Genomic DNA, 15817 nt, shown 5'->3' with positions numbered 1-15817 from the left:
TAAACACATTTCTATATTATTTTTATTTTTGTTAAATTTTCTTTTAGGTGTTGCTGATTACTCTTTCAGAACGTAGTTTTCCTTTATTTTATTTCAAAAGTCATTTTTTTTCTGGCTTCAGTATAATAAAGTAGAAGTCAATTCTGGTTATAGGTTAGTCCAAATTTTCAAACGTGACTGCTGCCATTTATTTAATTAGATAATGTAAATATCTTACTATATGGTTGTGACAGGTATAGCCTACTTTAGCTGAATAAATATATTTTGTTATTATTATTTCCAATATTTTAAAGCCGATTTTCTCTACTTGTCTGCTGAAAATTATGTTTGATTGTGATTCATTACTTAATAAATTTATGACATTTTAGTCATTTTTTATGTCATTGATACATAATTTTGGTATTTTTTCCATAAATACTTTATCCTAAACCTTGAACCTCGAACTCTAAACCTCAAACCCTAAATCTTAAATCATGAACCCCAAACCCCAAGCTTTAGGGTTCGGGTTTGAGATTCGAGATTCATGCTTTAGGGTTTGAGTTTAAGATTTAAGTTTAGGGTATAGAGTTTGAGACTTAGGGTTTGAGTTTAAGGTTTGAGTTTGGGTTTTGGGTTAGGGTTTAGAGTTTTGGGTTCGGGGTAAAAAATTTACCAAAATTCTGAATGAATTACATGAAAAAATTGCTGAAATGTCATTAAATAATTGGAAATATACCATAGATGTTGTGACCGGAAGAGTCCATAAGATATTTTCTCCTAATTTCCTATGGCTTTGTTTATTTTTTAGGGTAAACTACCTAGTTTGTCCCTCAATTTTTAGAGCATTTTTATTTTGGCTACTCAAAATGAAATCCTTGCAATTTCATCAACCAACTTTTAATGTGCTTCCATTTAAGTCACCCAAACATTTAAATATCTAACGACGATTAACCATACACAGCACATCATGTTTATAATTTCATTATGGTCATCTAACTTCTAGGTCGTTTTTATTTTGATTACCCAAAAGTATATTTTGTAAAAAGTATTGATGTCACACCCCAAAATATAGGGGGTTAATTGAAATAATTAATCAAGACATGACCTAAGCTTGATGGTTAAATAGTTAGAGCACTCCCTAAAGTTCCTAGGTTCAAGCCACTCCACTTCCATTTCTTTCTCTTTAATTTTCAGCAAACTATGATAAAACCATACTAAAATAAATATTGTTGGGAGTAAAAATTAAATAAGAAATAGGCTTTAGCCTAATGGTCAACATGCCCATTTCCCACTGGTATTCTCGATATTGAGCCACTTTATTCTCCTCTACTCCTTTTTTATTTTGGGCAGCAAGGGTAAATTACCTTGTATCCCTTAAAGTTTTAAAATCCTAACAGCACGTTTGGTTCGCTGTAATGGAATAGAGGCGTAATTGATTAGATGCGTAATGGAATAGAGGCGTAATAGGTAACTCTTTTGTTTGGTTGAATGGAATGGAATAAAGGCGTAATGGTATTCTTGTGTTTGGTTGAATGGGATAGAGGTGTAATAGCATAAGGAAAAAAACTAAAATAACTAGAATACCCTTAGCATAATTTTTTTTAAGTAGATGATTATTGTTATTGTTATTAAATTTTAATAAGCTTATTAATATAAATAATAAATAATTTAATCATATTTTAACATAATTATTATTAAATATAATTTAATAAAAATATATAATTTAATAAAATTCTTAATATTAAATATTCTTATATGAATTTAATAAAATCATATTATATAATACTATAAAATATAATTTAAAATAATAATTATTAAATATAATTTAATAAAATATATAATTTAATAAAATTCTTAATATTTAAATATTCTTAAATGAATTTACTAAAATCATAATATATAATACTATAAAATATAATTTAAAATAATTATTATTAAATATAATTTAATAAAATATATAATTTAATAAAATTCTTAATATTAAATATTATTAAATGAATTTACTAAAATCATAATACATAATACTATAAAATATAATTTAAAATAATAATTATTAAAAATATAATTTAGTAAAAATATATAATTTAATAAAATTCTTAATATTAAATATTCTTAAATGAATTTACTAAAATCATAATATATAATACTATAAAATATAATTTAAAATAATAATTATTAAAAATATAATTTAGTAAAAATATATAATTTAATAAAATTCTTAATATTAAATATTCTTAGAATTTACTAAAATCATAATATATAATACTATAAAATATAATTTAAAATAATAAAATTTGAATCGATTAAATGATATTTGAATTGAATTGATAATATGAAATAGTACTACTAATGCATATATGTGATATGTGATTATCAGTAGCATGTAAAAGACCATGCGAATCGGTTTATAAAAGCTTGGAGGGTCGATATGGAAACTTAGCGAATCAGTAGATTCGATAAAAAATGTGATATTGGTATAATCAAATGGTATCACATACATCCTTAATGGTAGAAAATTTGTCATGTCATGTTTTTATTGAATTGCTAAATGAGATAGTGAATGAAATTAGCATATGAATCATGAATACATTGTTTGAATTGGTTGAAATTGAATTATGCATCGCTTATATGCTTATTATGTTAATGTTTTAATTTATATGATTTGAGCCTTGAAAGTACCACTGAGCTTTTTCACTTAGCGTGCGGTTTGTTTATTCTTTGCACAAGCATCGTGATGTCAAGCTCTCAATGTCACAATGAGGACAAGTTAATGAGTTACATCTCAACCTAGAACCCCCAAAATCATGTCATCAACTCGATAGTTTAAAATTTTTACAATTTGATCCTTATTCAATCTTAAATTATCTATTGAGCTTCCGTAAACATGTACAAGTCTCGTATACGATTGTATAACATGACAAAATGATATTTTGAACTTTATAATATGTACTAATTGTTAAATTGAATTGAAATTGATCATAATTGTTCCGACAACAAGAATGATATCCCGTAACTCGAATTCGACAATCGAGTCGGGTATAGAATGTTACAAATCTATAATGTGGGCAGTTTATTATTCACATTCATTGCCGAAACATTTCCACCATTACCTAGATTAGGTACATTATCTGAAAAAGTAGGCCTCAGATCTGTTGTTTGAGAAACTGGGGAAGATTCCATAGTCGCATCACCCTGTGTTAATCCAATTGCTTTCACGTCCTAAACATGATCCAAGGGAAAAATTTTAAAATTCTATGACTTGTGCACATATACCCGAGCTTAGAAAAATCCAAAACCCTGATAATATAAAAGAGATACAAAAATAGTGCCCAAAAATGGAGCAGTTAAGAAGACCATTATTTTTGGTCTATGAGAAATATAATCAACTATTATCTATGAGAAATACCTGATACAATTGTGGACCATTGTCATCGTATCCAGCAACCAGTAGAGATACACCAAAAGGCCTTACACCACTACAAAGAAAAAGAAAGATATATCAAACTTACCATCAAAGCAAGAAGATTGCACAATTTAACATTTCTACTTTTTTGGTCCAATTCAAACGGACTCAAAACATAGCAGCAAGGCCATGGATCATAAGGCATGTGAAAAAATAGTGATCTACAACATTGCCATTTTTCTCTGAAGTTCCCTTCTCATATTCCACTTTCAACTCCGACATAATGCAAAAATATTAAGGCCAAAATATTAACTTTGATCAATAGAACAGACCAAAGCTACAATACCATGATTTGATCTGACATAATTTTTTCCCAGATGCACATATGTTAGAAATTAAGTAAACTAAGCGTCATTAATAGCCATCAATACCTTATACAATCTATGATATTTATTACTTTCTTTGCCTACTTTTACGAACCAAAACTCGAAAATCGGGGCCCATACCACTAGAACAACATGAAGATTTATGTGAATCTATATATCAATAAATATAGAAGTTATATTAGCAAAAAAAGCGTATTAAAACATAGAGATGGTGATGAGCTACTTACTTAGTAGCCTAGTAATCAAACCTCGTATTTTGAAAGAAACGATTTCACCTTTCTACATGCCTAATCGTCTTTCAAAATCAAAAGCACGATCTCCTTTCTTTTGTTGGATATAGCAATCGTGGCACAAAATAATAAACCATAAAAAACTATATTAAATGGTTAACAACTTACGAGCTTCCTTACAAAAAACCATAACAAGACAAAGAAGATCATAAATAAAAATTCTCGACAAATAGGATATGAGTAAATGAATTCTTCATATATCAATCAAGGCATAGAACAAAAAGAAAAGGAATGAAAGCTTTTTAAAAAAGGAATAAATTCCATGAAACAAAAAATGGTCATGTACTCGATAGTCGATATTTAGAAAATGAGTATTCTACGATAGACCAATTTATGAAACGTGAAGTTAGTAACTTAGGGTGCTCCTTTTTTGAACTCCTTGTTTGGTAAGTCAACAATGTCATAGATGCACATGAACTGGTACTTGCTCAAGACATTGGCGAAACACAGAGATAATTGCATATTTGATTTTCAAGCAGTTTAATGCAATATGCATGTTAATCAGATCCAATATATCTCCAATTAAAAGAACAAAATAATCGAGCTTTCCAGATAATTGCAGAATGAAAAGAAACTCGTAAACAACTCCAATATTTGGTGCCGACAACATCGTATTTTACGAACACGAAACCGGACATCAAATGTCCACATTTTGTGGTAATTAACAAAAAATCATCAGCATGGAACTAGAAATTGAATACCCTAGGCTTTTAATCTTCATACATTATAAAGTTGAATTGCTTCAAAAGAACTAACTAATTCTACCAGGAAAATAAAACTAAAGCATCATCAATTATCAGTTATCTTTTACATGATAACATAGAGCCTCACATATTTTCTCAAAACAAAAACTAAATGTAATTAAGCAAGTACAAGCATTGCATGTTTCTATCGCAAGGAAGTGAGTGCATTCAACCAATACCCAAGGTCATATTGACACCGAGGTCGATGTAACATGGGAAAATCTAGAAATTCAAATGCAGATAGAAAGTGTGAGTGTATGGTACTAAATAATATACTCACTGAGGTTTCATCAACTAAGATTGAAGGCAATTTCTTCTCAGTAGCAATTACTACCCCATTAGCAGCTGTAATTTAAAACCATTTATTAGCATAAAAATCAAAACCATCAGCAACTTTTTTACTACTTCTAAAATCCCAAAACCCTTTTTTAAAAAGAAAACAAAGAAACCTTTGATTCCAAGAGATCTTTGACTCGATCCTACTGCTGTCAAGGCGTGCTCGATCTAAACTAGCTTTCCTGAAGGACTGTTCAAGAACACAACAAAAAAAAAGAACTTTTGTTCTAAAAAAATTATGAAATATAATACATTAACAAAGCTATAAAGCGATGAAAATATTATAGAAAAGAAATATTCCAGATTTGAGCACAAGCAAAACCAAAAGAAAAACAAAATCAAAATCGATTTTACAGAAAAGAAAAGAAAAGAAAAACAGGGAAAAAAATTTGGAAGAAGAAGCAGAAATCTGGAGAAAAGAAAATAGAGAAAAGAAAATAAATGTGAGAAGAAAAGAAACGTACCGTACCAGAAGAAGAAGTAGAAATCTGGAAGGGAAAAAATTAAAAAACGTCGGGAGAGGATGAGGGCAGAAAAAGGAAAATAAAATTGGGAATTGATGGGGAATCTCTATTCCCCGCTTTAAACTCAGAATGGCTATTACAGCCAATATCAGTAATAGACATGGAAGGGAATAGGGGTGTAATAGAATTACACCCAACCAAACGTCTGTTTGGTGGTGGGCCCAGGGAATAGGGGGAATGCATTCCTATTCCCCCAACCAAACATGCTCTAAGTATTTAGCCCTTTTCCTAATTACATTTGAATTTTGACTTCCTTTTCCAAACCAAACAAATTTTTTGTTGTCTTTTCCCTATTCCTTCTCCCTTTTCTTTTTCATCTTTCTCTTTGTATAATATTTTCTCTCCATTGTTGAAATTATTTTTGCTTCCTGCATCACAATCAATTCTCGACTGAATCGTTTTCCCTACCAATTGTCGATTACACCATTGATAGCATCTGATTCTTTTCATCTAAGTTTGGGAAGTACATCTCAATCCCGATGTTTAAACTTTATTTTTTCTAAAACTCTTATCCACATTAAACTTATAATCTGATTACACAATCTTTCTCGTTTTTTCAAATCTTTCGATAATTTTGACAAATCTAGAAACCAATCAGTAACTCGAGTATAAATGTTGTTTGAAGGACTTATGTCAGGTGCATCAATCATATTTGAATGTGAGGGATTTTGTTCAGGCTTCTTGTGGAAGGTGTTTCTTTTACAAGCGAGTCAGGGTAAACTGTGCCTAGGATTAGGGCCACACGGGTGGACCACACGGCCCCTCACATAGCCATGTGCCTCTGGAACCCTAGGATTGTTTGAATCTCACACGGCCTGCCACATAGACGTGTCTCCCCTGTAGCTTAATTTTGTAATTTCCACAAGGACACAGTTTGTTACACGGCTGTGTGACCCCTGTTTCATAGTTCTAGCTAGAATTTTATGATTTTCTTAGTTTAGCCCCTGAATAGTCGTCAAACTATTTTTAGAGTTTTATTTATCTCAATTGAAACCTAATAACATGAGTATTGGAATTCATTCTTTGAATGTCTTAATTATTACTGTATATGCATGATTGATCTGTCGTAATTGGATGTAGCAGATTAAACTAGCTTTTGCATTTAAGGAGCTTGAATACAAGCATTTTATCATGTTTTAGTTGAGTTTTTAGAATTTCATTTACATTCAATAAAATGTGTAATTTGAGTCTTTTATTGACCTTAGGGGCCGAATGAGGCCTTAGGGTGAGCTAATATACTTTGTGAGTATGTAGGAGAAAATTAAAAGGCATACCAACTCAATACTGGGTGTTGTGTTGCAACACAGGGAGTTTGGTGTCTCAACATAGAGAGTAGAGAGCAACCATTCCAAGACTGCCTTCAGTGTCACGACACAACCAAGGGATGTCGTGACACACCCTTAAAGCTACCCTAAGTACGAGCATACTACCTTCAATGTTGCGACACAAGCACTAGGGTGTCACGGCATCGGTCCTATACGAGAAATACTTACGAGCTTGGGGCATTTTGGTCTGCACAATAAAATATTAAACACGAGTGTCAGATGACCTAGGGTTGAGGATGACGACAAACCTAACTCTATAAATAAGCTTATTTAACACTTGTTATGGACAACTTTTCATACCTTATAATTTTTTTTTGTAATTTCAATTTTTATTTTTTCCCTTTTCTTAGGCTCTAGGTTATTTTCAGTTTTGCATTTTTTTGGGAGATTTGATTTGTGGAACTTGATAAACTTTTTTGTGGAAGGTGTGTCTGTGCATGAACACTTAATACTGTTTAAAGAAATTCTCTAAGATTTGAAGGCCATAGAGGTTCAGTTTATTATACTTTTTTCGTTGCCCCTGTTTTATTCAACCTTTAGAGACACGATTATATATTCGCGAGTCTCTTACAGTTGATGAGGTTTAAGATTTTTTAACCTCGTATGATAAGATAAAGCATCTTATGGTTAAATCCGACTCTCAGGGAGAGGGTCTTATTGTTCGTGAAAAACAAGATCAAAATGTTGATGATGATCGTGAAAGGATACAGGAACAAAATCCTTGCGGTAAATCTAAGGGTAGATCGAAGTCTTCAAACAGAGGTAAAACTTGTAACTTCTGTAAGAAGAAGGGGTACATTAAATATGAATGCTATAAATTACAGAACAAGATCAAAAGGGAGGTTGTGAATCAAAAGGGAAAAAAATAAAAAAAATTGGTGAAACTAATGTTGTAGAAGAATACAACGATGGTGAACTTCTAGTCGCTTCTATCAATAATTATAAAGTGAGTGAGGAGTGGATCCTTGATTTGGGTTGTACCTTCTACATGAGTCCCAATCTGGATTGGTTTACAACTTACAAAGCAGTGTCTGAAGGTGTTGTTTTGATGAGAAATAATGCTTTGTGTAAAATCTTAGGTGTTGGAATGATTAAAGTTAATATGTTTGACGGAGTTGTCAAAAAACTTAATGACGTGAGACATGTTTTATAATTGAAGAGAAATTTGATTTTGTTGAGTACTTTTGATTCAAAAGGATACAAATACACATCTAAAAGTGGGGCTTTGAAGATTTCCAAAGGTTCCCTTGTTGTGATGAAAGGGCAGAGAAAGACTGTCAAGTTATATGTTTTACAAGGTTCTATGGTTACTAGTGATGTAGTTATCGCTTCCTCTTCCTTATCAGATGATGATGTTACTAGACTTTGGCATATCCACCTAGGGCATATGAGTGAGAATGGCATGGAAAATTTGAGCAAAAGATGACTTCTTGATGAGCAAGGAATTTACAAACTGAAGTTTTCTGAGCACTGTGTTTTTGGGAAGCAAAAGAGAGTTCGATTCACCAAAGAAATCCATAACACAAAGGGAACGTTGGAGTATATTCATTCTGATCTGTTGGGGCCATCCAGAGTGCCTTCGAGAGGTGGAGCTAATTATATGTTAACACTTATTGATGATTTTTCTAGAAAAGTTTGGGCATTTTTCTTAAAGCAAAAAAGTGATGTGTTTTCTGTATTTAAGTCTTGGAAATCTATGGTTGAAAAACAAATAGGAAAATAAATAAATCAGCTCCGTACAGACAATAGCTTAGAGTTCTATTCTAATGAGTTTAATGAACTGTGCAAGTCAGAAGGGATTTTGAGACACTTGACAGTTCGTCATACTTTACAGCAAAACGGCATTGTAGAATGAATGAACAAAATGATTATAGAGAAGGTTCGATGTATGTTGTTGAATGCCAACTTACCAAAGTCATTTTAGGCCGAAGTAGCCTCTACTGCATGCTTTTTGATCAATTGATCTGCATCGTTGCCATTGAGAAAAAGACTCCACAAAAGGTATAGTTTGGTAATCCTGCTGATTATTTTGATTTAAAGATATATGGATGTCGTGCGTATGCTCATGCTGATAATGGAAAATTGGAACCAAGATCTATTAAATGTATTTTTCCTGCTTATAAGACTAGTGTAAAAGGGGATAAGTTATGGTGTCCTGAAAATAGAAAAGTTGTGATTAGTAAAGATGTTGTTTTTGATGAAACTATTATGCTACTTAACTTATCTCTTAAAGACTCTTCCAATAAAGAACAACAAAAGTAGGCGAAACATCAGATTAATCCAGAATCTACAATAGAGTTGACCCTTCAAGCCAGTACAGAAATTTAGAATAGAGTTAGTTCTTCACCACAATACTCTATCGCCAAAAATAGAACTAGAAGAGAGATTAAACCTCTAAAGAAATATACCGAGGATAATCTAGTTACTTATGCTTTAAATGTGGCCGAAGATATAGATGCAAACCAAGAGCCATCAAATTATTCTGAGGCGGTTAGCTGTGAAGACTCAGAAAAGTAGATGTTTTCTATGCAAGAGGAGATGGAATCTCTCCACAAAAATAGAACATGGGATCTTCTGAAACGTCCTAAAGGTAAAAAGGTTGTTCATTATAAATGAGTGTTTAAAAAGAAAGAATGGACTCCAGGAGTTGAAGAACTGAGATATAAAGTAAAGTTTGTTGCAAAAGGGTTATAGTAAAATTCCAGGAGTGGACTTCAAAGATGTGTTCTCCCCAATTGGGAAGCATAGTTCGATTCGAGCTTTGCTTGGTATTGTGGCCATGCATGATTTGGAGCTTGAGCAGTTAGATATAAAAACTGCATTTTTGCATGGAGGACTTAAGGAGGATATTTACATGCAACAACCAAAGAGTTTTATAGTTTCAGAAAAAGAGGGCTATGTTTGCTTGCTGAAAAAGTCCCTTTTACGGTTTGAAACAGTCACTAAGATAGTGGTACAAAAGGTTTGATTCCTTTATGACTTCTCATGATTTCAAAAGAAGTATTTTTGTCAGTTATGTTTACTTTAAGAAAAACAGTGATGGTTTTTTTGTGTATCCACTCCTCTATGTTGATGACATGTTGATAGTAGTGAAAGATAAATGGGAGATAAGAAATGTCAAAGGCCAGCTTAGTGAAGAATTTGAGATGAAAGATTTGGGACCAGCAAAGAAAATACTTGGTATGGAGATTCTCAGAGATAGAAAAATAAGTAAATTGTACCTAAGTCAAAAGGGGTACATTGAGAAAGTTCTTTGCAGGTTCAATATGCAGAGTGCTAAGCCTGTTAGTACTCCTTTAGCAGCCCATTTTAGACTTTTATTGGTTTTATCTCCACAATCAGATGATGAGATTGAGTACATGTCACATGTTCTATATTCTAGTGCAGTGGGATCTCTCATGTATGCTATGGTTTATTCACGTCCAGATTTATCATATGCAGTCAGTGCAGTTAGTAGATACATGGTGAATCCCGGTAAAGAACACTGAAAAGTAGTTCAGTGGATTTTAAGATACTTATGAGGTACTATTGATTTTTGCTTACAGTGTGAAAGAACTAGAGATGGAGTCATTGGGCATGTCGATGTTGATTTTACTGGAGACCTTGATAGAAGAAGATCTCTCACAGGTTATGTCTTTACAATCAGAGGTTGTGCAATTAGTTGGAAAACCACTTTGCAAACTACAATCTCTTTGTCTACCACTGAAGCTGAGTACATGAAGATTATTAAGGCTTGTAAAGATGTCATTTGGTTGAAAGGACTCTTTAATGAACTCAATGAAGACCATCAAATTAGTACAGTATTTTATGATAGTCAAAGTGTCATCTTTCTTACAAAAGATCAAATGTTTCATGAGAGAACAAAGCAAATTTATGTTCGGTATCATTTTGTTCGTGATATTATTGTTCGTGTTGATATTGTTGTGAGCAAAATTAGTGCTCATGTAAATCTTGTAGATATGATGACTAAGTCACTTCCCATAACCAAGTTTGAGCATTCCTTAGACTTGGTTGGCGTTCATTGTTGAAAAATACCCCTTAAGGGGTTTCATGGAAGAGGTGGAAAACTTGTTTGTTGAGATTTCATGGTGAAGAACATATTCATTGAGAATTCGTGTCAAGGTGGATATTGTTAGAATTGAGTGACCCAAATCCTTGTTAAAATAAAATACAATGGTAAAATAAAATAAAAGTAAAATTCATATAGAACTACAATTATTTTATTTTATTTTAGAATAAGGTTTTTTAACCTTATTACACTTCATCTATTTGGTATTGATTACAATAAGGTGTTTCAACCTTACTACACTCCTTCTATTAGAATATAGTTTTACAAGCCTATAAATAGACATAGTCTACTCTTCTTGTAATTATTCGAATTCGACATAGTGACTTATCTTCTCCTCTGCCCGTGGTTTTTTTCTCAAAAGGTTTTCCACATAAAAATCTATGTTCTTTATTTTGTTCTCTCTTTTCTTTGCGATTCATTGTCATTATCAACGTTCTATTTTTCACAGGTTTAAAGAGGTAAATGATGCATGTTGATTATAAATTTGTTGGAATGGATTAAATGCTTGGATGTGTTGTATTTTTGTGTTCTGGAGTAGAGGCATTGATATTCGGGTTATAAAAACGATACCTCTGTGATATTTCAATGTGCAAGAAGTTAGTATTGTAATTTGGTATTGATACCTTACCACGAGTATCGATGCTGAGGTTAAAATAATCAATAATTTAATAAAGGTACCAATAAATTCTGTGTTTGAGTTTTAGATAAGAAACAAAATGCTGTTTTGGTATCGATTTTCCAATCGGTATCGATACCATATAAGAGAAATATAGATACATCTATTTCAGTATCAATATTTGTGTAACTTGTTTTGGAATTTTGGTAAGTGGCTCTAATGCATGTTTAATTGATATTATAAGTTTGTTTGAAGTATGTTTGACATGTTTTAATGAAAATTAATATATGCTTGACTTAAAAATTTGTAAGAATGCTAATAAAGAGGATGATTGCCTATTAATGTGACATTTTATAATGTGTGTGATGCGTGATGGTGGTGTGACATCCTGATATTCGTGCTTGGCGATTAGGCCGGGTATAGGGTGTTACATTCTAATTAACTTAAAACTTAACAGCGATTGCCCTTTACAATTTAGTTGTTGTACTATAATTAATGATTTTCTCGATTAAATTACTCGACCGTCTACTAATATGTTTTTATATTAAATGCATAAATTCTTTTATTCATAATTTCATTAACCCGGTTTACGAAATTGGGTTCGAAATCACATTTTTCGACTTTGACTAAAATGGGATTGTTACATTTTAATTTGCGCTAAACTTAACATGTATGATCTACATGAATAGAGCATGAAATATGGTCATTGAATTGTTAAAATATTGATCGTATACAAAGTTACGAAAATATATAAAACAAATTTAGTTTCACATCAATGCAAGTGAATCACTCCCATTAATAATAGAAGATAGTAATAAAATTTATAATTAAAATTGTTGATTAATTAATTTGAAAAAAATATTTTATAAATATCATTCACTTTAATTGAAAACAAATTCAAGTTAATACCTAAAGCAAAGTACTTCAATTTTAATTAATAAAATATTATAACATTGATATTTTATAAATATTAAAATTGATTTATTTCTAAATACCCTATCAATAGATTACAACTTAGGTTTTATAATATTATAATTTAAATAATGCAATAGTTACAAGCTTAATTTAATATCAAAAAATCAAAAGTAGGGCCAAGCACCGGTTCAACTCCGGTTATTCCATGTTTCATTAACATTAACAAAAAGAAATAGGCGGCGTAAGCTTATTGTGTTTTACCAAAGACATGACAGGAACAAGTACTATTAATATGATACTGAGAGGAAACCAACCAAATGATCTTTGTGGTTCTAATGAACAATTTTAGATCCATGATATGGAGTTGGAATAAGAACGAGGTCAGTTTTCCTCTTGACAGTCATGCCAAACACCTCACTCATATCAAGATCTTCCCCTTTCATTCCATTAGGTAGCTTCCAGTCAAAATGGAACAACAGCTGGGCCAAAGGCAGCTCGAGGTTGGGTGTGGCAAAGGTGATCCCTGGGCACATCCTTCTTCCAGCCCCAAATGGGATGAACTCGTAATTTGTTCCCGTGTAATCGACTGTACCGTTGAGGAACCTTTCAGGGTTAAATTTGTCGGGTTCGTTCCAGTAATTAGGGTCTCTTCCGAGGGCCCATGCGTTAATGAGGACTCTGGTTTTTTCCGGAACATGGTAGCCATTAATTTCGCAAGCTTGGTGACATTCTCTTGGGAGCAACAATGGCACGGATGGGCGGATTCGGAAGGTTTCCCTAATGACTGCTTTCAAGTATTTGAGTTCATGAAGGCCTGTTTCGTCAACGTTTCCTTTTGGTCCGAAAACTCGCCTTACTTCAGCTTGGGCCTCTTTCATCACCCATGGATTTTTTATCATTTCGGACAGTGCCCACTCCACGGTTGTGGATGATGTTTCACTTCCCGCACCAAAAACGTCCTGAAAGGCAAGCATAAAATTTTCAATGGAAAATAAGGACGTCTGAAGAAGAAGAAGAAGACAAGGTAAAAGGTCAGACAAGTAAAAACAAAGGGTTAGTAACATACCACAATGACTGATTTGATGTTCTTGTCAGCCAAGGGGAATTCATTCTCCTCCTGAATCCTTAAGAGCACATCAACGAGATCTTCTTGTTCAGCTTCTGCTTGTCCGCTCTTTTCTCTGACCCTTCTCTCTCTATGTTCCGCAATGATGTTCGCGATGATCTTATCATTCTCCTTATGCATCTTCTCAACTTTGGTCTTCATACCACTAAAAAGCTGAAGCGGTTTAATGGAAGGATAAAAATCAGACAAACTGAAGCCAGAAAGCAACTTTGTGAGTTCGGTTATGCTGTCAATGTAAATCTGTTGATCCTTGCATTTTTTCCCAAAGGCCGCTCTGGCAACTATCCCATATGTCATTGAGAAAATCATGTCGCTAAGGTTCACCGCCTCCCCCTTGCTCTCATGTATCGTTTTCACCAGATTTAAAACCTCTGCTTCTCTTATAGACCGAAAGGACTGGACCCTCGAGGCGGTCAACAGCTCCGTGTTGCACAGTTTGCGAAGGTATCTCCAGTAGTTCCCGTAGGGTGCAAAGGCGATGTTGGTGAAATCGTAGGTGTAGACCCTGGGAACTTCCATGGCTGGCCTGTACGAGAAGTTAATGTCGTGGGTTTTCGTCACCTCTTTAGCCACTTCCGGTGAAGATACTATCACCGTCGATATCTCCCCCAGCTGGAGATGCATCAGTGGTCCATGTTTCAGGGCCAAGTCTCTCAAGGTCTTGTGGGGTGATGGGCTAGCGATTTGGTGCAAATTCCCGATCACCGGGTATTTTCTCGGCCCTGGAATTGGCTTAAGGTCGGGATTTTTGGGTTTTGATTTCTTTAAACTTCTGAATATGAAGAAGGAAACAAGGAGGATGCTGAGGAGGACCTGGAATGAAGGGAGTTGAAGCTCCATAACTGGAAAGCAAAGACCAGATTAATATTGAAGAGAGAAACAAGCTTATTGCTAAATGCCCTTCATTTTGTGAATTTATAGAAAGAACTTGCCTGTCATTACATATTACATGACAGCAGATCCAGACAAATTGGCTTGGGTCGTTTACCTTGAAAGAATGTTACAGAAAATATATTCTCAGTCCAATCCGACTCCTCTCACCAAAATTGAATATTTGATTTCTTTTATTTTCTTTTTTTTATTAAGGAAAGCCATTAGTTTGAAAGATTCTTAGATATACAGCCCACAGTAAATTATCAAAATTTTAATAATTTATTGCAATTTTTATTGCACAAATTATTAATATTTAAAAATATTATATCAATATTTTAATATAATTATCTATCTATAATCAATAATATATAATTTTTCGTTGTATTACTAAATTTATTTTTAAAATAATTATAATAATTAATTTAAAAATATTAATTAAAAATCACATAAAATTTTGTGATAATTATTATACATTTAAAATAATTATAATTTAATTTAAATTGTGATAATAACACATTTAAAAAATATAACTTAATTTTATAAGTATTGAAAGATTTTATTATTTTACTTATTGATAAGATGATTTAATGTGATTTATTAATATGCATCAACGATTTAATGATACATCAAATATTATCCCTAATTATAATTGATTTTTAACAATTTTTTACGAGCTGAAATATTTTAAATATTATTATCTAGGTTAAAATTTCTTATAGGTGTTGAAGATTGCGTTTTCAGAACGTAGTTTTCTTCTTTATTTATTCCTAAAACAACGTTATTTCAGGCTTCAGTGTAATATAGTAATGTAGAAGTCAATTTTGCTTATAGGTTAGTCCAAATTTAATTTCAAACGTGACATCTGCCATTTATTTAATTAGATGATATATATATATATATATATATATATATATATATATCAGTGATTGTGAGTGGTTAGCCTACTCTTGCTGATTAAAATTTTATTTCATTTCACCCAAAAATAATTATTTCAATATTTTAAAGCAGATGTTTCCTGCAATTTCTCTACTTACTGTGGAAAAGAAAATATAATTGATTTGGATTCATAAGTGCATGTATTAGTCAACGAAATTGATCAAGACAATATCTATAATTCGGACTTAAGGTAATTTTTTATGGTAACTTGAGGTAATTTCATTATTTAAAATATTAAAATATATAATTTTATATTAATGTATAAATATTTTATAATTAATTTAAATTAAAATATA

At 32.1% G+C, this 15817-nt stretch overlaps 1 protein-coding gene, 1 long non-coding RNA gene and 1 other non-coding gene across 3 annotated transcripts; all 3 read right to left on the bottom strand.

The window, feature by feature from the left end:
• Window positions 1–2913: 2913 nt before the first annotated feature.
• Window positions 2914–3828, bottom strand: LOC128031929 (uncharacterized). The gene is made up of 3 exons (XR_008192455.1): window positions 3814–3828; window positions 3386–3455; window positions 2914–3198 (listed from the first exon to the last, which is right to left on the bottom strand). It is a non-coding gene; the product is annotated as an uncharacterized LOC128031929 (long non-coding RNA).
• Window positions 3829–4985: 1157 nt separating this feature from the next.
• On the bottom strand, window positions 4986–5814 carry LOC105784287 (uncharacterized). The gene is made up of 3 exons (XR_008192516.1): window positions 5602–5814; window positions 5251–5327; window positions 4986–5146 (listed from the first exon to the last, which is right to left on the bottom strand). It is a non-coding gene; the product is annotated as an uncharacterized LOC105784287 (transcript).
• A 6943-nt stretch (window positions 5815–12757) lies between these two features.
• LOC105783425 (cytochrome P450 71D10) lies at window positions 12758–14607 on the bottom strand. Its single transcript, XM_012608871.2, has 2 exons — window positions 13653–14607; window positions 12758–13545 (listed from the first exon to the last, which is right to left on the bottom strand). Exons 1-2 carry the CDS (start codon window positions 14550–14552, stop codon window positions 12919–12921), a joined length of 1527 nt encoding a protein of 508 aa, XP_012464325.1. The 5' UTR covers window positions 14553–14607; the 3' UTR covers window positions 12758–12918.
• Window positions 14608–15817: the final 1210 nt, after the last annotated feature.

This window comes from Gossypium raimondii, chromosome 13 (assembly GCF_025698545.1).
Source record: "Gossypium raimondii isolate GPD5lz chromosome 13, ASM2569854v1, whole genome shotgun sequence".
NCBI classification, from domain to species: domain Eukaryota; kingdom Viridiplantae; phylum Streptophyta; class Magnoliopsida; order Malvales; family Malvaceae; genus Gossypium; species Gossypium raimondii.
This window is presented reverse-complemented; position numbering and strand designations above follow the sequence as displayed.